General features: G+C 40.4%; 2 protein-coding genes and 1 long non-coding RNA gene across 4 annotated transcripts; 2 read left to right on the forward strand and 1 right to left on the reverse strand.

Annotated features, from left to right (window-relative positions):
* Positions 1–2,233: 2,233 nt before the first annotated feature.
* Positions 2,234–3,774, forward strand: LOC129770593 (uncharacterized). The gene is made up of 3 exons (XR_008742145.1): positions 2,234–2,400; positions 2,472–2,944; positions 3,026–3,774. It is a non-coding gene; the product is annotated as an uncharacterized LOC129770593 (long non-coding RNA).
* Positions 3,724–7,201, reverse strand: LOC129770592 (uncharacterized). Of its 2 annotated transcripts, none has more exons than XM_055773527.1 (3): positions 6,826–7,201; positions 6,491–6,771; positions 3,724–6,429 (listed from the first exon to the last, which is right to left on the reverse strand). In XM_055773527.1, exons 1-3 carry the CDS (start codon positions 6,985–6,987, stop codon positions 6,063–6,065), a joined length of 810 nt encoding a protein of 269 aa, XP_055629502.1. In that variant the 5' UTR covers positions 6,988–7,201; the 3' UTR covers positions 3,724–6,062. The 2 variants fall into 2 exon arrangements, with proteins under 2 accessions (XP_055629502.1, XP_055629501.1); XM_055773526.1 differs by having other exon boundaries at positions 3,728–4,772; positions 5,223–6,429; positions 6,491–7,201.
* Positions 7,202–16,850: 9,649 nt separating this feature from the next.
* On the forward strand, positions 16,851–26,048 carry LOC129770610 (Bardet-Biedl syndrome 7 protein-like). Its single transcript, XM_055773557.1, has 4 exons — positions 16,851–17,875; positions 17,932–18,786; positions 18,855–19,341; positions 19,399–26,048. The coding sequence occupies exons 1-4, from the start codon at positions 17,366–17,368 to the stop codon at positions 19,782–19,784; spliced, it is 2,238 nt and encodes a 745-aa protein (XP_055629532.1). The 5' UTR covers positions 16,851–17,365; the 3' UTR covers positions 19,785–26,048.
* The last annotated feature ends 3 nt before the right edge of the window (positions 26,049–26,051 follow it).

The raw sequence follows: 26,051 nt of genomic DNA on the forward strand, positions 1-26,051 counted from the left end.
CCTAACGGAAAGCGTTCTGCGCGTGTATGTGTCGATCCTTCGCCGTCCACCTCCTCCAGCACGTTAGGCAACGATGTTGTCTTGTCGATGTTCTCACGAAAAATGAATGTGTCTCACCACCAGAATATCGCTTAAGTATGCTTTTTGTGTGTGATTGAATCGAGAGAAGGTGTGGTTTACGATGGCAATTTGGAAGGCAAACTAGAGGGGAATGAACTCTCTGAGCTTGGAACTTTCGGCGACTGAGCAATAATCGATTGCGGGCGCATACAATATTGGATACGGAAATATCCTACTGATGGGGAAGAATAATCTTCTGAAGCTATCCTGTTAATTGCGATTGATTGAAAAACCACAAAACCAAATGTATTTGGTCACAGTGTTACATGGATAGAAAACATTCAATTAAACTCTTTCACATGAATATATTTTGAAAATTCCCAAAGGAACTGGCAGATTATTTTCAGTAACGATTAGATATTTCCACATTTTCCTCGAAACTGGAAGCCCACCAGTGGTTAATGCCAACTCGATAACCACCTGTTAATAGCCGCGCGTGTATGTGTGTGTAGCGATGTCTTCCCAGGGAACCGTTTGTGGCATCACTCTCCTCCTGATAGATTCCCTTCTGGCCTAGGGTGCACAAACAGGCTCTTGGTGACACCGTTCATCCGCGCTTTCATGAAAAATAAAGAGCTTCACCGCAACAGCGACAACATGCTCCAATCGCTGTTCAATTAGAACTGAGTGGATTTCCGAGCGCCGCTCGCTTATATACCGATTGGTGATTTCAATAGCCTGTTTTGAAAGCAATTTTAAGACTATTGAAACAAGTTTTTGGATCAAAAAGTAATAAGTATATAACGCGTAGACATTTTATCTTTCGAATGAAGTGTTTATCATACCATTTCGTTCAGTTGTTTAGGAGCTATTAACGCTCAAAATCTCGGTCTCCGGCGTAACGCTTTCGTTTTCGAAACTTTGATTTTACACCCCGGTATAGAAATGAAAGACGTAGTCCTACGTCAAAAACCATTTCGAACGCCCTCGATGCCGCCTTGTTCTGGATTGCCACCAAAGCAGTTTGTATAAAGAACAAACTTTTTTCTTCTGCTACCTGATGCCGTTTTGCGATTGCGTTTGCCACTCGCTGCAACTGTTGTCTTGATGTCCACCGAACCGAATGTGTTCTGTTCCGAATGCGGGTTTTCTTATCGTCGCGAGCAGCTTTGCCAGCTAACTCGATCACTTCGGCGGCCGAAACTATATAACGCCGGCTAGGTGGACTGGTGCACTGGTACTAACGCGCTCGGCCTAGCTACCCTTGCGGGGTACTCCAGATCAACACGGTTCGAGCGGGATTTTGCCTTTCCCTTCACTTTTCCTCCTTTACCATGTCCAGACATGGCTGCTTGGGTTGGTTTGTTGATGTGTTGTGATGCGAACCGATGTGGTGAACAGTTTGAATGAGAATGATCGTTACGGCAGCGGAGCGGGGATTTTTAAGCTGACTGGCTGGCTCGAGAATTACGCATGTGTGAGACTGCGACCAATGTTTCGTTCATTTTTTTTTCTTTTTCCTTTCCAATCGTGCTTCATTCTATTTCCCTGCTGCTCTGGTTGCCCGTTTTGGTCGGTACGATTTGAGAAGCACAAAATGGACCAATCAAAAATGGGCACATAGTGCATTTTGACAATGCTTGATATTTCACAATTATTCAATTATTTATCTCAAGAAAAATGAAATGTTATACGTTATGATAGATGCGTAGATATATTTCCTATCAATTGATGCAAAAACCTTTGCGATCTATTGAGAAAGGCTCGAGTTATAAGCGTTCCAAATCTTGCATTTTTTCCTACTTGTTCAGTGCCTAGATTTCCATTTCACCCCCTATATCTTCCGGTTAGACGTAGTCCTACGTCAAAATTGTTATGAAGTACCGAAATGGATTGACGCAAAAATTTCATCAATCCATCATGAATGGGGACTTTTGTTCGCACCGAAATGTGTTCCCTAACACAGACTTCAAATCCATGGAGCGTGAGGAAATTGGCATTGCAAATACATGCAAGTCGGGGGCATTTTTATTCCGACTGAAATGTATTTCCCCAACACAGACTTCAGAACCAAGGTGTCTGAGGAAATTGGCATTGCAAATTCATGCAGGTCAGGGGTATTTTTGTTCCGACTGAAATGTGTTTACCTTAGAGTGCCTATAAGAAGAGTGACGCCAATGTCAAAATTGGAACAGCGTTGAGCTGTCAGCGTCATTCCAAACGAACAAATGATCTGTCAAATTCAGCCTGAGAAGAAAAATAAATTGCGAGTATTGTGCTCATTGTGATTTTAAAATAGCAAAATGTTTGTAACTGTTTGTATCCCTTTGCTCGACTACAGTAAGTAGATTCATTATAATTCCAATGTTTTTATGATCGCCAATTATTTTATTGATAATTCCATGGAATAGCGCGAACTAGCGCTTGCCCGAGCAGCTGCGGAAAACTTCTCCAGAAGGGATGAAAGGTAGTTTTGCAAACTACTGCCGAAAAGAGTTTGTCCTGCTGCTAGTCTATTTTGCTCGGAAGCCAGCGAATAAACTACTGCTACTGGGATATGCTGGTGTCTGGTTCCGCTATCCGGGAGTGATTTTATCTGATGCTGGTTCCTTTCGAAGTAAAATCAATATCGAATTGTGAAGACAACTATGGAATAGTCGGAACAGTATCCCAGTGCGTGTGAGGCTGCTAAATCTAAGCAACAATAATGAAATCTGGAATACCTACAAAATAGAGATGGACGAGACCGGGCACCGGAAAGCAAAAGCTTCAGGAAGTGTTTCGGCGTAGTGATGTTGCTGCTGCACCTGGAACTGGGAATCTACATACTGAGTCAGGAAAAATACTTCATTGTGGATTATTCAAACACCAATCTCCAACATCGGTAAGTTCATTCTTCATATTTTTTTTTCCTCAAGAGTTAACAGTGTTTTCTTTGTTTCATTCATCCATATGCGTGATTTAGTTTTCGCATAAAAAGGAATGAAATCCTGCAGGCACCTACCCATGTCGCTAATTCTATATCTTGGGAACTGGACGATTTTTTTATGGAGTGAAACAGATGTAAATGTAGATTGTACTGCGAGAATACACATGCATTGTTGCATATTTTATACTACGAGACTATTGACCACAGTAGCTGCCCAAAAGACATTCTTTCCGTATGATATGTCCCTTGACCTGTGGAAAGCGATCTGCGGTTGATATTTGAGGAAAGGTGGATTGCGATATCCGGTTTGTCGTGTTGCCGAACAATTCCATTCTAGCTCTGATAGTTTTATTTAGGTGTCGTCTATGGGCATTCTGCAGTATAGAATACAATTAGGTACAATACAATATTATGACCAGAATCATGATAAGGGCTGTCCATATACCACGTAGACAGATATAGAGAGACATGAGGTAAGCAAAATAATGTAAACGGTTCATATAAATTTTCCAAAATTTATATGGGTATTTTTTTCACGGAGGTGTAGGGAGGTTGTCGAAATCCTTCGAAAAGATACCAAGGTGTATGGACAGCCCCAAAAATGGAGGTTAAGTGCATTAATTGATGGCCAAGCTTTTGTATTCCTTTAAAAGTATTAAATACATCCTATTACATACTTTAATACATTTCATATTAGAGTAAATGATGTATTTTGACCAATCTGCATGTGTTTAAAAAAATAAAAAAGAATCTGTTCGTTATCCATAAATTAAACTTTCGGTTTTACAGGAATGGCAAAAATGAAATGAATGAACAAGAGTTGGATTATACTATACTATTTATTGTTTTCTGGAACATCTAACCTGTCGATCAATAGAGTTACATTGCCATCGATCTACTATCGTACTTATTCTTATGAATTTTCTATGGCTGATGAATTTTCAACCGGAAATACAAGAACCGCCTTATTAGTTTCTTTTTTAAATCATGACATTCATTGAAATGTGTAGCTGGAATGTTTGCGAGTTGCGCTTTAATTACATCAAACACGGTATCGTTTTCCATATTTTTCAACTCGCTTCTGAATACAATTTCCAGTTTCAAAAAAAAAAGATAAAGGTTGGTTCATTCACGTATACCAATGCTTGACCTGTGAAATCTTTAGTAATGGTTAGTTTTGTGTAATCCGAGATAAATGGTTCAGTGGCTAAGCATTTTTCAACACTATGTTAACAAACTGCGCCATGCTTTGCCACTTTATAAACGACCATTCCAGCAAGGTGATAGACCACATTCTTCTCATTGTCGTTAATTTCCTTCAATGCTGCCTGCGTGTCTATCTTAGTCAGTTCGTTTATATCAGGTACTTTCCGCTCCTCAATGGCTTTTTTCTCCTTCAATTGCTTCACGTTAGAGGGAAAGTTCAAAAGCCAATCTGTGTCGTCTGTCTCATAAGATGACCCGGAAACCACTGTCAAATACTGTGAAATGGTTAATGATTTTAGGAAGCATTTGAATTGCAAGGCGGTAGGTTTCTTCTGTCGTATTCGAATTAGAGAAAAGATATTCTCGACACAATCTTGAGTGAATCTCGCTGTAAATAGGAAGCTGTACCCTTTCACGTTCAAGAACATGTCTTGCAACCTGAGTATGGCATTCGTTGCTAGAATTATGGATGCCTGCCATGGTTTCCAATACCGTTTATGTCCTACCTCCACAGCGTAAATGAATTTTTTGAAAAAAATATAGAACTGCAGCGTCTCCTTATACTTTTGCGAATTTTCTAAAATATAAATAAAAAAAAATGAGTTAATCTAAAACATACGAAGAGTCTAAGAAAATGTAATTTCGTCCTCAGATATAGTTTATAGATATAGCCTTGGAAACTAGTAAAAATTAGTATGCAGAGGTTTTTGGGACAGGGAAGATTCTTGTGATGGTTTGTGACCGGGGAGAACTAATCCAGCAAATTGAACCAAATCTGGTATGTGGGGGTTTTAGAAGGCAAGAAATTTTTCTATGCTGGTACCAGACTCCCAAATGAAACAAATTTCTGCATAACTCTAGAACTAATCAAGCAAATTGAACCAAATTTGGCATGTGGGGGTTTTAGGAGGCAGGAAATTCTTCTATGGTGGTTTCGAAACAAATTACGTATTTTGTGGATGACCCCTAGCCAAATTATTCTCTATATTAACTGAATCATTAAGAGTACTACAGAATCTTTGCTCACCTTTGCTCAAAGCCATTTTCATCGATCTATTTTTCGAGAGTTGAAACCATTGTGATAGTGTTTCTATGAAATATGCGGTTGGTAGAACTTCAGGTCGGTTTGCAGCATGGCTGTAGAATCGAAGTGCGGCCGAAACATTACGGTTTACAATTTTTTCAGAATTGATGACCTTCATCACATCAAAGTTGTTCCTTTTCTTTTCGAATTCTACATCCTCCGGTTTTAGATTATGGGCGACTTTAAGCAAGTTTTGCTGTTCGTAGTGTACGAGATCGTGAAGGTGTTGAATATTGACTTCATTCGAACAGAACCCATTAGATGCCACCACATCCGGTGGTAGCCACAGCACTTCATTTTTAATCCATCCTTGAACAGCCGACTTGAAAACGTGGACTACGTCTGGAATGATTTCCAGTTTCCTCGACGAAACTGTTGGGTGCTCGATAGCCTCACTATTGAGCACTACATGTTTGTGGAATTTCAAACCCAGAGCGTTCCACAACTTTTTATTCTTTGGACCGCAGTCTGAGGTGAGAAAATGCACCTTACATCCAAATGACTCCACTTCCTGAATAATTTTGTAGATGATCTCGTTCAGATCATTATCCGGGATACTGTTGCCCGTGAAGTGATAACCGACGGTTTGCTTCCACCTGGCTCTTACTCCCACCAAAACAAACACAAGCGCATGAGTTGCCAGTCCAGATTGACCAGGGATGGTTATGTCACCATAGAACTGACTGGTAGACACACAAAAGCTCTTCGCTTCTTCGATGGACATCTCATCAAAAATGAGCCCACAGTCGAGATCTTCTGGAGGCATTGTACTGACTTTCAGCTTCAAAAGCTCCAATACATCGTCCAAAATTCCTGGGTTGAAAGACAAATCTTCCACCTTTCGTTGCAACGTGCGTTCGGATGGAAGAGGATATTTACTCCGCTGGTGCTCGTAACCCTTCGTTCTGCACACGAATTTTTCTTAAGGCTTTCTGTCACAGTCTCATTACTCCACTGCCCTGGTCGTTTTTTCTGGTACAAAAGCATGTCGACTTGATCGGAGTTAAATGTCCTTTTGAGAGCGTTTAGAGCCAGATCAGTAGTTTTCGCTTGTTGTGTAATCAAGTGCTCCTTTTGGTTGACAACTTTTTCGAGACCATGGCAGCGCTTCTTTAATTCGACTACTTCCTGGTTTACATTGTTCAAGTAACTGAAATGTTTTATTTACGAATCATAAGTCCAAATGAAACCCATTATGTACAAACTTTTACCTCTCATATTTCCTCTTTGTGCCAGCACAAACAGCTTGGTGTTCGTCATACGGGGAGCAGTTTACTGGAATCATATTTTCGAAGGACACCTCTGTGTTAACTGCCGAACCAGGTTCCTCAATGGTACTGCTCGCATTCGATACGTCCGCGGTCAGGTCATCTTCTCCGAGAGTAAAGTCGGCGATCTGTGGAACGCAATCGTACACTGGGACTGCCGTACGTCGCCGCATAATTTTTCCTTGGCCGGAAGCAAAATATACATCCTCCTGCAGAAAGTGAAACTGTTTTTCGCAAATATTTAGTTAGCTTCTTATGCTTCAACGATTTTTACTTACGCTGCACACTCGACAACTAGCTGTAATTTCGAAATGATCTGGGAATCCACAGAACTTTTTCCATGCAACTTGCAGGTCTTCATCCGCTGGAAATCGAAAGAACCCGATGTTCTTGAATCCCGGTGTTGTTTTATTTGTGCAATATTTAGCAAAACACTTCATTGTTTCGAACAAATTCTTATGCTTTCTCACTAAAACTAAACGCAATAAACCACTAAAGCGACAATCAAAGTACAACAAAAAGTAAACAAAAGCATCATTTCGCAAGAGCCACTTGAAGGCTTAAACTGAACCAGTGCTACCAGCTGTAAATTTCATTGTTGCCAAAGACATTTATTTTGTTCGGGATAGAATGTCGTCACTCTCCTTATAGGCACTCTAGTTTACCTAATAAAGACTTCTAAACCAAGGTGTCTAGGGTGGAGGTGGGCAAAACAAATCACTTTAATGAACCGTTCAGTGACCAACCGTTCACTTAAATGAACTAGTTCTTTTGAGCAGTTCACTTACTCTTTTGTACAGTGGCGGGATATGTCAAAGGAAGTATAAAAAGTGTGGGATGTAATGTAGGACTGTTCATTCATAAAATGCCGTTTTAATCATTATTCGTCCGATATTTGTTAGAAATAACTTAGCGCAATAGAAAATCAAACTTTGATTTTGAAATTTTGGTGTTGTTTGAGTCGTTACTTATTATTTTCAGCATAAACTAGCATTGTGCTGCTTTACTTACGATGTATTGCAATAAATGCTATAGCAAAACTGTACCCAAACCGAGAACGTCCATCTCAAAATTATCGAGCACAATATGATATAATATAAAACCCATTTCATATTAGCGACGCGAATTTTACTGTTTAGCAAGACTGTTTAAATCTTTCCGCTTTCAACTATATTTTCTAAGTGAGGTAGATTTGCATATCAACTTTCTGAAATATTTACCCTGAACTCCAAGATATGAAATTTGATACATAATTTAACAATCTAATTTAAAACCATCGTAACTTGAATTGTTGCGTTTTTGACGTAGAACTACGTCTTTCATTAAGGGTGCCAAATCAGAAAACAGGCCACGTTTTTATGAAATAAAGTTAACGTTAATAACTATTTTTGCCGCGAACGGATTTTGGCGATTTACATACTAAACGAATCGGAAATTCCCTAAGATTTGTTTAATATGCTATACATTAGAATCCCTTGGTTTGTAAATGGTTAAAATTCATGGAAACTTTAAGCGTTTCTATTTTCCCATACATTTGTTCTGTCCATTTGTGTGCTTTCCCGAACAGAGCTGTCTATAACGAGCAACTTATCGACGAGCAACGAAGGGGAAAATCGTAGGATATAAAGTCACCGTGAACAAAGGAAAAGAAGAAGAATGAAGGGGAATACTTGCCTAGAGTATAAACATTGGATCTCTTTGAGGCAAACTTTCATTCGGCATCGGACTGTTGAGCAATCCAGTTCACTTTGCTTTCGCTGCGCTTCGATCTAAGATTGGACCCCACCAGTGGTAATTCAACTTGGATATCGTCGTGTGGTTTTTCCAGTTCGTGTTTCGCGTTATTCGTATCGTGTGTTTTTCTTTCCGCGTCATAATTTGGACGTTTCGTATAGTGTGTGATGAGCAATAAGAAGAGGAAGGTTGGCTCGAGCCCTGCAAAAAACGAACGCATTGCCGGGGGCAATAAAATCTCGAGGCAAGCGTCATCTAATGATGCACGCGATGTTGGTGCAGTGAAAAGCGCTCGCACTGAACCGAGCCTTCGCATCGAAGAACAGCGAAGTAGGCGACTTCGGCGCGTCGGTCGAAAATGTAAACGCCGTTATCCAGGCAGCAACCAGCTCCCCCCGCTGGTGATGAACGCGGTTGCTCTTGACAAACTCATCAGCGAATTCGCATCGACGGGTGTTACAGCAAAGTACAAGCTGTGTGGCATAATTCAGTCTTTTTCCAAGCAGTGAACATTGTTTGTTTTCCGTCATAAGGGCTTCGATGGTGCTTTTGACATTGCATGAATGTATTAAATTGACGTTATGGCGAAGCAGGCGTTAAGTTTGTGCGCCAAAAAATCATTTGGGGATACCAACCTCTTTAATGTAGTACTGGAATGTTATAAGTTATTTGGGTTCGCAAAGTCGCAAAACTGCCTTCAACTAGGATTGCATTTGCACTAGTCTTGATCATAATGCAGCAATGCTACTGTTTTCGAGGTTGTTGATATTAAAAGAAGAGTTTATTTCGCTTGTTTAATCACCAAAAAAATGAATGTCGTTCAGGAAGTTTGTATGTGATTAGGTTTCGCTTGCCAGTAGCAAAACTTCCTCCACTAAGGGTGACAGCTGCGCTTAGCTCGAGTATGAGAAAGTAATGCAACTTTTTTCGAGGCCAGTAATATAAACAGAAGTGTTTCTTTTGAGAATAGCGCAAAATGATGAGAAGTGTTTATATTCCTAGTAGTTTCAAGTTTCCTAGTGCATGCTATGGCTAACGCTTGTTTGGCGCTTGGTTTACGTTGTACGAACGATGCCTGGAGGTGCAATTCCACTGAGGCAATACTAAATAACATGTAACATGATATTTGATACTTGCAAGTGTTGTTATTGTTGTTGTTTCCTCGCGGTGCCAAAGATATATTGATATAATCGACTGTAACCGAGTCTATGTCAATTGCGAAAAAGGCCACCGGAATAGCGTTCGAGGTAAATTTTCAATGCGTTTACATGAAATAAATTGCGACATACGATCAGCTAGTGTATTGATCTGCGAAGGAAAGAATGAATCATCAGTCAATTATCGTCAACTGATTCTACAATGAAAAAAACAGTTCAGAGATTGTTCTACTAAGCAGTTGTTTCTAAAATTTCACAGAATTATAGAATAATATCCGAAGGTTTAAACAAGGGATTTTTATATTATAACAGCGTAGTTCTACGTCAACAATGCGGTCGTATCTTGAACACAACCTCCTATAATTTTTTTATGTGACAATACCTACATATTATTTTTGTTGTTTCATGGGGCTATCGTTTGTTTCCATTCGTTAATTTGATAATTATTTACCTTGCAGCACCATTCATCTATCACTCGCTCGTTTTCTTTCCTTTTATGTATTATCAGTTCATCGTTCACCGTACACATTTCGTTCTGAACTGGGTATACAGTTCAAATGAACAGTTGCCCAGCAAAAAAGAACGGCAGTTCACTCTTTTTGGTGAACTAGTTCTTTTGACCAGTTCATGAACGGTTTGCGGTTATATCATACATATAACCCACCCATTTTTTACCAAAACTTGACGAATTGTCACCAGAGTAACATTTAAATTGAAATATTGCTTTATTTTCATAAGCGATTTTGAGGAATTCGAAGCTGTTTTAGCTATTTCTCGCTTATCCCTGGAAGAGAGCTTCGATTTACGTGGAGCTCTCTTCTTCTTACCGTATCCTTGAGGATTCGCCAAATAATTGAGCTATACTTGATGGGATCGTCCATTCCGACGAGCAATTCCTCTAATACCAACATTTTCTTGGTGAAATTTTCCAGATTTATGGATCAAAACAACTAAAAAAATGAAAAATGTAACTGGTCTTATAGAAACTTGACACTTGAAAAATACAGAATCATTCGTTTACTCTCAGCGCTTGCAAACACACATATGAAAACCATGCAATGTAAGGTAGTCACCAATACATACACACTAGAATATAAATTGAGCATTGTTTGTTTACAATGACACAAAGCAATAAGATCATATATAAGACCTGGTCTTATAGAAGTTGGACATCGTGTAAAAGTTTTTGCTGCTTACGGATTTTGAGGACCTGCATACCAATCGAATCGCAAATTCGTTAAGATTTGTTTGATATGCTGTACATTACGATCCCAAAGTCTGTAAATGGTTTAAATTGGTGAAGCATTTCCATTTTCCCATACATTTGTTCTGTCCGTTCGTGTGCTTTCTGAGTTCAGTCTCTTCCTATATCCAAAACAGCGAACATCGCTTATTCCACTGGATTTGTGTCATCTTCGTTTCCCCTCGAGCTGTGGACGCGAACGAATATTTTACTTGATGTGCATTTTTATTGCAGATACATCGAGCCGAGCCATGGTAAAGCATGCGTAATCATAATGTTTTTCGTCACATTATGTAGGAAAAAATCATGTTGGGCCATCATCGCCGGCTCACAAGGAAAATGATTTTTCGCCGGAATGCTATGGTGATTTAGTTTCGCATTCCAGTCGCAAAAACGTCTCCGCCTAGGATGACATCTACGCAATACAACTGCAACTGCGCCTCACCAAGCAGTCGTCTCTTCTCGTGATCAATAACATTAACAAAGGCTTTATTTCGAGAAGAGCACAAAATGATGGCAAATGTGTGTATATCTAGTCGCTTCAAGCCACCAGTGTTTGGCTTTCTCTGCGTTCAATTTGTTCATATCCCGTACGTATGATTAACGCCCCTTCGCTACTTTTAGTTGCCATTTGTATTTGCTCCCGTGCGCAGCGGCCCCGATCCGATGCAACAATCTCCTAGCTTTGCTAACGGTTTTGACCGAGAATTCGAGAAACGTTTTCACATGAACGGTAATTCTCGCGATGTTTCATTTTTGTCGATGCATTAGTGCGTTACCGTGTACGTTCTCTGTGAAAGGATCGCTGCTTCTAGAACTGCTTCTACAAAGCCACAAAAGCCATTAACCCTTCTCAGGCTCACCGAAACTTTCTACTTAAGAGTTATTTATGAAATTTCGTTGCATTTATATATAATATCCGAAATGATCAACCAGCAAATTAAATAAAACGAATGAGTAGTCCTACGTCTTAAGCGATTGATGCGCACGCGGAAGAAAAATTGCATAATTTCGAGAGAATCGCGTAAAAAAAAGATTGCCCCATGATCGGCGCTTGCTCGTCACAACCACATTCGCACACATCCTCGCAGGATTTCTCTTCCAGGCGACAGTAGGCAGTGTCAAATCGCGTAATTTTTCGTGGCCTTCGCGATTATCATGGAAAGTATAGCTGTTGGTGGGGTGGGGTAAGGATCAGGATTCACTGAGGTAAGTGATGAGATTTGTAAACACAAACAATCGATCATTCGATGAAACGAAAATCCGAAAATCTGATGTGTCACAATACGCGACAGAGATTATTAACCTTTGAAGTAAAATATGTACAATGAATAATCTGTACAACTTCTATAAGACCAGTTGATGATCTTGCTGCTTTGTGTCATTGTAAACAACCAATGCTTCAATTTATATTCTAGTGTGTAGGTATTGGTGTCCAGTATACACTGCATGATTTTATATGTGTGTGTGCAAGCGCTGAGCGTAAACGAATGTTTTCGTATTTTCAACGGTCAAGTTTCTATAAGACCAGCTACATTTTCCGTTGTTTTAGTTGTTTTGATCAATTAAATCTGGCAAATGCCGAAAGGAAAAGTCTTCACGGAAAATGAAGAAAGACAAATCGAAAGACATTTCACCAAGAAAATGTTGGTATCAGAGAAATTTCTCGTCGGATTGGACGATCCCATCAAGTAGTGCTCAATTATTTGGCGAATCCTCAAGGATACGGTAAGAAGGAGAGAGTTCCACGTAAGTCGAAGCTCTCTGACCGGGATAAGCGAGAAATAGTTAGAACAGGTTCGAATACCTCAAAATCGCATGGGCAAATAAAACAATATTTCAATTACTCAACAGCTCGGGTGACGATTCGTCAAATTTTGGTAAAAAATCCTTGTACGCAGAATCTACACTGAGGGAAAACGGTACACCACGATTGAAGGGCTCAAGGTCGCAGTTTCGGAAAAATGGAAAAATTCGAGAAATTCGTTCAGCAGAATTTGGTAAATAGTATTCCAACACGTTATTCATCGCGTGTACGCTTTATAGAACTCCTGTCACGACGGCGGAGAGTTATGTTTTGGAAACCTGAGAAGGTAACCGAGAAAACTCCTCTAGTACCAATGTGATCGATGATATATTCCGTTATTCAACGTGCGTAGATTTTATTCAACCCCAATCGCGGTGACCGAGTGTTATCTTTAGAAAACTTGGGAGGCGATCGAGAAAACTCCTCTAGAAACATTCGTTCCGGAGATATGCTCCGTTAAGCTTCGCGCGTACGCTTTATAGAGCGCCAATCGCGACGGTCTCTAATTGAACCTCCCGATCATTCATCCAGCGGTACAGGTCACGCCACTCCTTGTCTTAGAGGTTTATCCATTTCTTTCACCACGTAATAGCCATGGATAACAGCTATAACAACCATCCTCCGTAGGGGATTTTAACCCTCTGCTCTAGTTCTCAATAGTTTCAGGTTCTTTTCCATACATGCTACTATAGAGATCCGTCATCTGCAGGCGAAGTTTGGTATCGGTTCGGGTTAGCTTAGCTACCAGAACTCAAACACGATCGGGCATTTGATACAGTGGGAGCTACCTTGTGAGTTGATGTGTAATGCTGATCGGCGCAGACAAAAGTCATCGTCACAGCAATCAAAACCACAGTAACGACGAGTAACGATATCTTCAACGTCGTCTAGCACAACATCTAAAGCTTTCAACACAAACGACTTCATCATGCGATGGAGAAAAAGTGACGACATCTCAGACGACTGAAAAAAACCTTCCAACAAAATTGCAGTCACGCCGCATCAATGCTACGAGGATGCATGGGAAAGAATTTTGATAACGAAAAGACATTAGAAATCGTCGTTCTTTGCATGCCATATGACGAAAAGTGATATAGAATTTACGTTTCCAACTTTGACCATTTTCCATTGTTGGATTTGAAAAGAAGTGACCTATGTGGAATTTTCTACTTAAACACATTTATTGACGATCGAAATGAGATAAAAAATTATTAATGTTATGGAAAATCTCTATCGTCATGGCTCTTATGCAAGACTTTCATTTTCCGTTCTCCTTGGTTTGACGAGAATGATTATTCTCAGCTATGATTAGTAATCGTCGTTACTTGCAACCGCATGACTATAGTCATCATTTGTGTCCAACACGGCGATTACTCTGGCATGTTGTTTCGCCTAAGGGGATTACGAAAACTTATTTTCTATTCTCCTTCGTTTGACGAGAATGGCTACTGTTAGCTATGCTTCTAGTGCTTCAATCGTGTTTCTTTATCGGCATGTACAAGAGATTTGACATATTACCATAAAATAGTCCAACGGCATCCAATCGTTCGATCTAGGGAGATAATTCAAGAAACCGTGTTCGTGCTACTTGGAGATAACCTGAGGGGTAAAATATGGTCAGATGCAAACCCACATTCGCTTCAAGAAACACAATTGCATTCGCAAAAAAATACTGCAAAGTGATTAGGGTGGATTCCTTCGTTGATGAGAACGACCATGTTACCGCCAATGGACAGCGCTATCGCGACATGTTGGAAAACTATTTTTGGTCAGAACTGGAAGATCTTAACATCAATGATATGTGGTTTCAACAAGACGGTGCAACATGCCACGCTGCGCACGATACAACGGATTTGAAAAGAAAGTTTGGTGGTCATGTTATTTCGAAAACTGTGTTTTATTAAAAAAAATTGTAAGAAGTTGTATTTAGGACACGACCGCATATTTTCGACGTAGAACTACGCAATTATATTATGCAATCCACTTGTTTACCACTTCGAATATTATTTTAAAATACATCGAAATTTTTGTAATAGATTATGTTCTTCATTACAAGTAAATTTGATGACCGTCCTTTTACATTTGATATGATGCCTGGGACAACCAAATTATGTGAACGGAAGAATTGTTTGGCGATCATTGTATTTTACATTTCCCTCTGAAATTATTGCACATCTCATGTTTAACGTAGTTCTCGAATCACGAAAGTTCATTTACCTCTAGTATCTGAAATGACGATTTTCCCTGGCTTCTCAGTTTAAAAGTACGTTTTAGAGAAACATATTCCGGTCTGCACAACGACAAGCGAGTACAAAAGTGCTCAACACCAAAAATACCCCCGACTTGCATGTATTCGCAAAGCAGATTCCCACAGGCACATTAATTTTGAAGTCCGTGTTAGGGAAACACAGCTCGGTGGAAGCAAAAATACTCCCGAATTGCATGTATATTTGCAAAGCGGATTTCCACAGGTACATCGATTTTTAAGTCTGTGTTGGAGAAACCGTAACTCGGGCCAATCAAAACTTGGCAGTTAGGGCATTTAGATAACGCTTGACATTTTACAGTTATTCAATTGTTCATCTCTTGAAAAATAACAGTTTATTAATTGTGATAGACGCGTAGAAATATTTCCTATCATTTGATGCATTGATGATTCATGAATTTAAACCGTTTAGAAATTAGCGAATTGTAATGTATAGCATATCAAACAAATCTTAGAGAACTTCCGATCCGATTGGTATGCAAATCATGAGAATTCGTTCACAGTGAAAATAGTTATTAAAGTTAACTTTATTTCATAAGAACGTGACCTGTTGTCTGATTTGGCACCTACGTCAAAATGGAAAGACCCTCATGAAAGACCTGTAAGACCTGTAAGCTACTACATGAACTGAAAAGTCACGGAATTTTTCAACAGATGGCGCCACTAAAAATGAACAAGATTCATTGCGAGAGGTTCTTCTGTCATTAGCTCATATGTGAAGCTTGTTTTTTGATGTGAAAAATTTCTGAACAATCAATCAATGCAGTGATTGACGAAATGTTATTTCACTTCTGCTACTTCGAGCACAACAGTTTATCGGTGGTTTAGTGAAAATGGGCCGTACAAGCACCGCAGTTGCAAATTGTTCTGGAAGGCCAAAAGAGGCTACGAATCCAGAAATCGTAAAACAAGTACATCGACTCGTTGTGAACGATCGTAAAGTGAAGTTACGCGAGTGAGTTGAGGCCGTAGGCATTTCAAAAGAACGAGTGGGATACATTTTGCACAACATTTTGGACATTAAAAAGCTATCCGCGCGATGGGTACCGCGTTTGCTGGCCGTCGACCAAAAACAGCGGCGCGTTGATGATTCAACAGCCGGTTTGGCGTTGTTGAAGCGTAATCGAGTGGAGTTCTTTCGACGTTTTGTGACAATGGATGAAACGTGGATCCATTATCACACTCCTGAGTCCAATAGGCAGTCTGAAGAGTAGCTGACATGCCACGAAAGCTGACCAAAGCGGCCAAAAGACCAACGATCGACCGGGAAGGCTTTAGTCTCCATTGTTCTGGATGCGTATGGCATAATTGTGCCCCTGTGGTCGAATGGCTAGTGTCACACCTAACATGCCGAGGTTGCACGTTAGTTTCCCGTTCTGGTCGGGGGAATTTTTCGTCAAGGAAATTTCCTCAGACTTGCACTGTGGTCACGCGTAGTCTAGAGCTTGCCACTTAGAATGCATTCAAGGCGTGTTATTTGGCATGGAAATCTCAACTAAGTACTAATAAGAAAAATGACGCGAGTAATACTACGTTGAGGCGGCGAAGTTCCTCTAGGAACGTTAGTGCCATTAAGAAGAAGCATAATCTTCATCAAAAATCTGCAGAAGGGAAAAACAAGTATACGCAGCGTTATTGGACAAACAGAACGACGAAATAAAGAAAAAACGGCACTATATGGCGAAGAAAAAAGTTCTGTACCATCACAACACCGTCGCATACTTCTTTAAAAGCGATGGCCAAGTTGGACTAATTCGGATTCTGATTGATTGCTCACCCACCATATTCTCAAGACTTGGCCCCCAGTGACTACTATATGTTCCCAAACCTCAAGATGTGGCTCCAGGGAAAGAGATTCACATCGAATGAAGAAGTCATCACAGAAACTGACGCTTATTTCGAAGACTTAGACGCTTCGTACTACAGAAAGGGAATTGAAATGTTGGAAACTCGTTATTCCAAGTGGATTGCCCTCGAAGGAAGCTATGTTGAGAAATAAATACAGCTTTGCCCAAAAATTTTTGTTTTCATTAAAATTTCATTGTATACAGGGTACCTGATTTGAAATTGCCTTTTCATGCTCTCCATAGATATCCTCCGTCGTCAAATACTGAAATATGTGAAGGATTAAAGGAATCCAAGCACACGGAGTCATGAAATACGTCGTCAGTTCATTGAAAAGAGGCGACCACCTTCTTAGACTGACTATAGATATTTTCCAAATGGAAAACTATATGAAGAAAGAGAGAAATGACTGCTAAGAAATTGAGCAATTCAGCTGTAACAGAGCCGAATTTATTTGTGTACATTTTTATTTTACGATAATTTTGTTGTATATTACACAGCAGCCATTTAGGCGTAAGAGTATTCTTATCTAGTTGAATTTTGAATTGGTAGAATTGACCATTCTCGGTGTTTGCGTTTAATTAGCCTCCAATGAAACCTGTTGCTTGTCCCTAAATAAATAAGTTTACCGGATTGAACGCATGCGCATATTCCCCTAATTCCGAGGGAATCCGTTACCTTGGAATCGCTTCATTGGCCAACAAACACTTTTTGCGCGACGTAGTGAGCAAAAAGTTTTTCGATCGACTTCAAATCTAATCCGGGAATGGAATTGGAACTGACTCGCGTTGAGTACACCACCGTTGGGTTAACGGCTCCCAACTGCCTCCAGTTGCTGCCATCGAGCGCGCCATCCTCTGGTGCGGGTGGCGGCTCTTCGGGAAAATCTACAACGAAACAACAGAAGGTGGTCGTCGGTGATCAGGATGGTGTTCTGCAGGTGTTTTCTATGAAGAAAGACGAGCTGCAGGTTCACTTCAAGACGTTGCCACACGACAAAATAGCTTCGGTCAAGCTCGGCGGACACGTTGGCTCGACGGCGGATAAAATTTTCACCGCCGCCGAGAATAAGGTTCGCGGGTTCAACAAGAAGGGTAAAATGTTCCTGTCATTCGAAACGAACCTAACGGAGAACATCCGTTCGATGTTTGTGAGTGGCAGTGACCTGCTGGTGTGTGGTAACCACGTGTATAATCACTACAAGGACTGCAAGGAGGTGGGATCGTATCTATGCGGCGATGCGATAGTTGACGTGTCTGGGTTGTGTCCCAATAATGTGATTAGGTAAGGGGACAGAAATGAGGATGATAATAATTTCTGTTTTTCTTCCAGACTAGTCGTCTCATCACCGTATTAGCGTGTTCCGGGCGAGTGCTGCGTATTTTGGAACACTCTCGCGTTCGTCAAACACTCGAGCTAGACAGCGTTCCTACGGTGTTGCATGTTCCTAAGGGTCTTGGCGATAAAATCCTGTGTGGATTCGCGAACGGCAAAGTGGTTATGTTCCACATCAATTTGCAAGTTAGTGAAGTCAAAAGAGAAACATTGATCGAAGATGCGGAAAATCTTAGCGCCGTTACTTGTCTTGGAACATATGACCTGTCGGGGGATGGGAAAGATGAATTGATCGTTGGAAGACGAGATGGAACGCTACAGGTTTTCACGATGCACACGGACGAATACGAATTTGACATGGAGTGTACGCAGATCTATCGGGAGAACTTCAACGAAAGCATTTCGAGTGTTCAGGGTGGCTGTGTTGGAGGGAGTAATTACTCGGAGATAGTGGTTTGCACATATTCGGGTCGGGTTTTTGGCCTGACAACTCAGTGCATAAGCAAAAGTCTGAGTGATACAGGAAAGCGGGATTCTGTTGGAATGGCACCGGAAGCATCATCCAAACTTCACAAGTTGAGGGCGGAAATCTACGAGTTGGAACAAGCGATCACTCGGGAACGCGAACGCTATCAATTATCGACACAGGCTCTATCCACCGGACTGTCCGCGATTCCAATGTTACCGGTAAACGACTCAATGCTACTGTGCCTGGATGATGCAACGTATTCGCTGACCATTGAAATTCCCACCCCCATTGAGCATGTACTGTTGCAGTGTGATGCACCAATCAATCTGATTGATGTTGAGAAAAATTCGGCGGTAGTCAGCTTCAGCGAATGCGATAAAATGGTAATAATAATTTTAGGCATAGTTTTCTCCGAAGCAAATAACATCATTTGATTTATCGTGAATTCCAGAGTGGCAACAGCTTATTGGCAAGCTACCGTTGTCAGGCAAACACCAACCGGGTTGATCTGAAATTCCGCACTGTTGAGGGCCAGAACGGAACATTGCAGATGTACATAACGCCAAATCTGCAGCCAAAATGTTGTCAACTCAAGAGATATCCGATAAAGGCTCTCTCGTTGCACATGATTGTACAAAATCTCCCACCAGATGCCGAATGTAGACCAATGAATGCTCTCACGCTGAAAGGAACCTTCAGCCAAGCTGAGATGCACAATTGGATGATTAATTGTATACCGGAAATACCGGAGAAGATTTACGGTACTGATAGAATTCGATTGATGTTTCGACATGTGTTTATTGGCAGCGTATTGATATGTGAGTACGGAAAGGCTGAGGCGGACTTCCGCAGCGATAACATTTCCACGATCTCGATACTCAAAGATTTCATCACGAAGGAGGCAACCAAGAAACGCATAAAACTAGAAATCTCAACGAGTGAGTCACTAAATATGGTTCTGATACAACAAAACCCTTTCTCTAATTTTATTTCAGATATAAATGAACAAACAATACCAGGCTTGATCAAACTAATCGAGCCGAAAATTGTTCACTACAATAAACTCACCAAAGACTACCAGATTCTACAGGCACTGATTGATCTGGACATTCGCAATGACGAAGAGTTTGGTACATTGTCGAAAGAGTATCAGCAGCTGCTCAAAGATCAACGACTAATAGAGGGTGAATTTATGAAACAGCCTACGATACTGAACCGTATCTACGGTATACTAACCGATTTGTACATCGACAAGTTCAAATTCAAGGGAGTCAATGTGAAGACGAAACTTCCTCAACTTATTGATTTGTTGGAAAACTACAATTATAACGAATTGGTTCAATTCTACAGTGTCGCAAAGGCTGTTGACGATGAAGTATGAATTATGACTAAATTCATTCATTCAAAATAATCCAAATGAATTACTCGCTAAACGCTACGTCTCATGAGTAATTTCATCAAGAAACAAATCCTTTACAGGCACCATCAAAACTGATTCAAAGAATATTTCTTCATGAGAGCACACAAACTGTACAATGAACAGCAATTCTTAAACGGGATTATGTGGGTACCCATAACAGAAATCATCAATAGAGACACTTAAGGCGATGTAACACTTCGCAGATCTAAATTATCAGATATGATAACGCTTGCATTAAAAGAATTGGAAATTTTCGGATTACGATAAAAAAAATACAGAAGATAATTCAAATTTCCCATGAACATAATTTAACCATGTAAAAAAATATTTCGACGCTTTCTCGGGCGGTCTTCCAGCAATTGGCCGAAAAGTTCGCCATTACTATCGAAAACATACTTGTTGGCATGTTTGGAGAGTTCTTCCTATGTTTTCATCACGAAATTGTTCCCTTTTCGCTGATGGTTAGCACCTTTTTTGGGAATTTGGTGTAGAAGACGTATTCCATTCGTATTCGTCGGAACTTATCCCATTGATGGAGGACGTAAATTAGCTATTTCCCAGCTAGTCGTTTCCATCCACAGTTAAATATGTCTCGTCGTCCATGGCGACCGTGACGTTCCGCTTAGCCGGAAAAATTTCATTCTCCATCGCTTTCAGCCTTTGTTTCTGGGTCACAGCTTGGTATTCCGACACGGTCGGTCTTGACTTTCGTTACCGCATGATGTCCATCTCAGCTAGATATTTTTTTACTGTCTGACTCGTTGTTCCAACCTACCGGCCCAAAGCCTGGAACGATGTAGCCATCTTTCCATCCGTCTTCTGCTTCAGCTTCAGCTGCAGTTTACGATCGCGTAGCACCGTCGGATGATCGGAAACAGACTTCCGTTCAATGCTCTCATTTTTCTCTAGACGTGTAAGGATATCATACATACCAGAACGGGCGTATCCGGCGGAATCAAAGTACCTGAAGTCTAACGTAACTAGTTGCTTTGTCTCAAATGAAGAATCGCTATCCGATCATGAACACATAATGTTCAATTATAATTCTGATGGTCTTTTGATTGAACAACTCAGAGATACAAGAAAAACAAATTGGGATACCTATCATTCCAAAACTCAGGACAATATTTTGATATCAGTGAAAAGTATTTCTTCCACTGAACAGCTAAACATTGTTTCATCGCAATTTGAAACCAATATTAACCAATATTATTTGAAGAAAACTGTTCACTGAAGCGGAAAACTTCAAGAAAGGATGCATCTTGGTGGAACAACAAATGTGAAAAGCTTAGAAAACTGTGTAGGAAACTTTACATCAAAGCAAAAATTACTTCCGATTGGACAGATTACAGAAACTGTCTAACAAAATCTAACAAAGAAATCAGTGAATCCAAGAGAAGGGATTGAAAGTTCACCTGTGAGCAGGTAGAAAGTGTATCTGTTGCAACAAGATTTCATCAAGCCCTTTCAAAGGATCATACCAATGGACTTGATAGTCTGAAAAAAGAAATCGGGCAATTTACAACCGATTTTCAGGAAGCATTCAGTACAACACAGTTTCACTTCTGTCCTTCAACACAGCTCAATTCTGTCCAATCAGAGACGAGATTTGAGCAAAAGAAATCGCCAGAGCTATCTTTACGAAGTCAAGAGTTGAATGAGAAGAGGATTCCTTAAAGCCCTTTAACCATTTGCACTTGGTTGTCCCCTTTCATGAGACATTAAAGTTTATTAGTGATTACGGGAAATCGAGCTATTTCAGCGCAACTTTTTGAGACACGCATGTTCGTTTGAATTTTCTTTTTGAAATGGAAGTTTAAGAAGTTTAATCAAAATATAGTAAAATTACTAAGATATACAGAAGGAATGTCAGCGGATCGCGGTCGCGCTGGTAGCCAGCGTCTAGAATCGTGCTGAGTGAAAAGGGTTAAATCTCCAGGAACGGATGGGATTTTATTTCAAACTCAAAAAGCTCCTGCCACGGTAGTTTGTTACGTCACGTTTGTCGCCCTTCTTATCTACAGGAAACATAAAGGAATGCTTCCATATTTCGGGACAAATTCCTTGATCCAACGATGCAGTGAAGCTGTGGACCTGTGTACCTTAACAGATTTATGATTACCTGACACTGCAATAAGCACTTCTCCTTAGCTAGCGAGTCCGCTTTCTCATTCCCCGGAATCGAGCAATGAGAGGGAACCCATGCTAAGGTAATCTTGAATAATTTTTCGACCAAAACACTCAATAGATGTCTTATTCTAACAAGAATAAGACATCTATTGAGTGCGCTTCAGAAGGCACACTTTTTGAAAGGCAAATTGCCTATAATGAATTTTTTCACATTCCTCGTCAGGACACACTCGTTAGTTGGCAGCGCATGTGGAGTGAAGATGAGTTCGGTCGTTGGTTACACACGATTATCACTAAGGTCTCGACGAGTGCATGGTTCAAGGGATTGAATGTAGGTCGTGATTTCATTCGCGTGATATCTCGGCTTATGTCCAATCACTACAACCTAAACGCGCATCTCTATCGCATTGGGCTCGCAGCAAACAATCTTTGTGATAGTGGCGATGGCTACCACGACATCGAGCATGTTGTCTGGTCGTGTATCCGGTTCCATGCTGCTCGCTCTCAGCTCTCTAGAGCACTGAGAGCAAAAGGCAGACAATCGGATATCCCCGTCCGGGATATCTTAGGTAGCCGGGATCCTGATCTTCTGCTTCATCTATACCTGTTCCTCAGAAACGCCGATGTCAACGTTTAATGATGTTTCCTTCGTTGTGTCCCCGTTTCATATCCCTCCTATCCGATCGATAAACTTTTACTTAGTCGCGGCAATACATACACACACTCTTTACAGATGCACGGGCCGAAGGTTGTGCAGTCCACTGATCATTCAACAAGAGCCAAAGGTTGTACCGCTCATGACAACTCTACACGAGCTGATGATTGCGCCGGCTAGTGACCATTCTATCCTGGATTCCTCGAGTCGAGAAAGACGCACCACGCTAGATATGGGGTACAGACTAGGGAGCGTTGCTGATTAATGGTCAGCTGCATCCCAATAGGAAGTAGCCCGTGTCGGGCACACGTATAGAGCATCGAAGACTGCAACATACCAATTATGAGAACACTTGTAATACTAACCTCGAGCCAACCGCGAGTAATCAGTTACATATTACTAACATAGTTGTAAGACAAAAATTGTCAAAATATTGGACTCCCGGCCCCGTCAGGCTAACGCCACATGTGCCTTAATAAAAAATATATTTTGGAAAAAAAAGCACTTCTCCTAATGTAGTTTTGTGGCTATTTCTTGGACTACGGTCGCCACGAAATACGTTGAAGTCGGTTCCAAAAAGGTGTAGCGAGTTGACGTTGTCGATTTTCAGACCGCGTACATTTTGGTAGTGCTGAGTGTAGGCTTCCAAACATTAAATTTGTCGCTTAGCCACAACCGATTCCTAACGCATGTTTTAATAACGACATCCGGTGTTAATGGGAAAAATTCGCTCAACATGAGCAAGCCAGTCCAGCGATTGTGTTTTCCGTAATGGTTTTGCCTCTCAATTTCGGGGTTCTACTGTATTTGGAAATATTGCCGGCTTCTGGTCGTCAGTGATACTTTTGAGGGGTTTATATTATGCAGTTTGTAAGAAAAACATCGACTTTAAATTTCGAGAGCTCCCTACTTTCGTTTCAATTGTTCAATTGTAGTTAACTTTATGATTATCACCCTTATTCTTGTATTCGAACGAATACAAAACGTTCGAAAGTATCACCCTCATTCTTGTTTTCGAACGAAAAGAAATCGTTCGAAAGAATGTACCGTTTGTATTCTTGTTTTCGTATGAATCAAATCCATTCATTCGAACTTTCGAAAATTGAACAATTCGAACGAATCGGCCATTCTAGTTTTCGTACGAATGTGTTTTTTCACGTGGTTTCTAAACGTCACTTTTTTCTTGCGAATTCCGTTCGATTGTTAAATCAGTACATATTGATGTTTTTCGGATAATTTGAGCTTAAGTCGTACTGATTCTGCTGTTCAATCTATTATAGAAGGAATTGAGTCATTGAGGATTATGAATATGATTCATGAACATTATTATAATTCATTTCTTTGTATACTTTTTATTATTGTTTTTGCTGTTTTGCAGTCCAGTTAGTAAAATTTAATAATTGGGTTGAATTTCCGGCAAAATTAACGAACGATCACTGTATGGGCGACAATTTCACCATTGCTTTGATAAAATCTTGCATGAAATTTTATTGATGCATGAAATCTTGCATCTGATGTTTATGTTCGATAAAGATCTTGTTCGGACGGATTCGTACGAAAACAAGAAAGTATTTTTCGAAATTGTTCGAATCAAGTCTTTCGAACGAAAGTCAGATACGGCCGTAAACAAGAATAAGGGTGAATAAGTAACAAACGTCACTCACCTTTTATTTTTCGAAAATGATTATCATACTACTTTGTTCAACCGGCCAACATTTTTTTATAATTCTTTATTATAGAGACTTTCAGCCTCCTGGGCTGTAAGAAAAAATGCCTCTCAGGCACCACGAGATGTAGACAACATATTTCACAAAACAAACAAAAATAACAAATATAAATTTAACATGACAAAAAATTTTAACATATAAGACAATGGGCCTGATTTTCGAATACACTCCACGACGGAAACGGAATGAACGTATACGCGATGACAACCGTACGGTGTCGACATCTGGATACGAGATTAGTTTCCCACTAAACTGATCATTATACTATCAAATTATCTTCAGATGAAATTTTTGTATCAGATTATTATATCACATGAAGAAAACAAAGTTTTCCACTCACATTGAATACCAGTTTGATACGAAGAAGTTAATTTTCATTATTGATTTTTTATTTGAAAAGTGCTCATTCTGCCTGAAAACTCATTATTATCTACGACACTTCACTAACTCGTAAAACGTAGTCCAATGGCGTGCCGATTATTTCGTTTCCACCGTGAAGTGTATTCGAGAATCAGGCCCAATGATTCTTTGTTATTTTTGTTGATGGTTTACTAATTACTTCTGGTCGGAGGGCAAAGGTGTTCGTTGATCCTGGCCCCGGGCCAATGGAGGGAAACCCGCGCCGTTCGAAGATGCCAACTGCTCTTGTTCCCCTAATCGCGAGGGGGAAGGAACGAGGATCTTCGTTTTGGATACGTTTTTTGTGGTTCAAATTTTCAATCGGCATCTTTCGGAAGCCGTTTTGTCGGAGATCTTCTTTGGTCTAAGGGTGGTTTAAGATGGCGGTGGAGGTGGTTTGATATCGGATCAATTCCATATGGATCATCGAAGCTGGTATAGTTATGCTCTCAGTAACCGAACGAGAAGGGAAAGGACGGAGAAAAAACTGTACGATGTTACCGGGGCGATCGACTTCTTGGGAACCGGACTAGGAGGCCTGTTCTTCGGCGATGACTATAATGGCTGGCAGAGTTTTGATGACGCAGTTGCACGGTGACTGAATTCCCGCGTAGTCCATCGGGGAAGCGTATTAACGCGGCCAAGAAGTATTACCGCTCAAATCCAGGCGTAACGCTCTCGTTTTCAAAACTTCAGTACAGTACAGTACTTCAAACTAAGCTCCCGACATTGAGAAAGTACAAACCTCGCTTTTCATTATTGTTACACATACAATTTGTTTAAAATTAATTGACGCCAACCGCGGTCCAACTAGAAGAGCCTGCCGGGCCGCTGGTCGGGTATAGCTGCTCTAGACAGTCATCTGGTTTACGGTCTTACACTAATAAACGCGTCACTGAACGTAATATTCTGCTCCGGTCGTTGTATTCGTTGAATGGCACAAATTCTAAACTTTGAAGAATCAGATGACTGTCTATAAACAGAGCATTTACCTTGCAATTGAGTATGCGGTTCCTGTCTACACGGGGTACACCAGGATACACAGACTGAGCTCCAACGCGTTCAGAATAAATTTCCGAAGATAATTCTGAATCTGCGCCCCCTGGGCGAGAACAACGGAGGTTCACGAAAGAGTGAAATTTTACAAATATATTCAGAAAATTGGAGAGAAGTACCGAGTATTTGATTGTCCGAAATTTGTACAATATTTTCATAGGTTTAGGCTAAGTAGGTAGTTAATTTTAATGATTTTAAAAATAAATTGAAATGTTCAACATTCAAAATTCAAATAAAAATCGTATCTAATAAAACGTGCAT

This window comes from Toxorhynchites rutilus, chromosome 2 (genome assembly GCF_029784135.1).
Source record: "Toxorhynchites rutilus septentrionalis strain SRP chromosome 2, ASM2978413v1, whole genome shotgun sequence".
NCBI lineage: Eukaryota > Metazoa > Arthropoda > Insecta > Diptera > Culicidae > Toxorhynchites > Toxorhynchites rutilus.

Coding starts and splice junctions, on each gene's coding strand:
- LOC129770592 (XM_055773526.1), bottom strand. CDS start 6,045: ATGCCTCCAGAAGATCTCGACTGTGGGCTCATTTTTGATGAGATGTCC. Junction 4,773..5,222: donor GAAAATGGCTTTGAGCAAAG/GTGAGCAAAGAT, acceptor TTTATATTTTAG/AAAATTCGCAAAAGTATAAG.
- LOC129770610 (XM_055773557.1), top strand. CDS start 17,366: ATGGAATTGGAACTGACTCGCGTTGAGTACACCACCGTTGGGTTAACG. Junction 17,876..17,931: donor CTGGGTTGTGTCCCAATAAT/GTGATTAGGTAA, acceptor TTTTTCTTCCAG/ACTAGTCGTCTCATCACCGT. Junction 18,787..18,854: donor TCAGCGAATGCGATAAAATG/GTAATAATAATT, acceptor CGTGAATTCCAG/AGTGGCAACAGCTTATTGGC.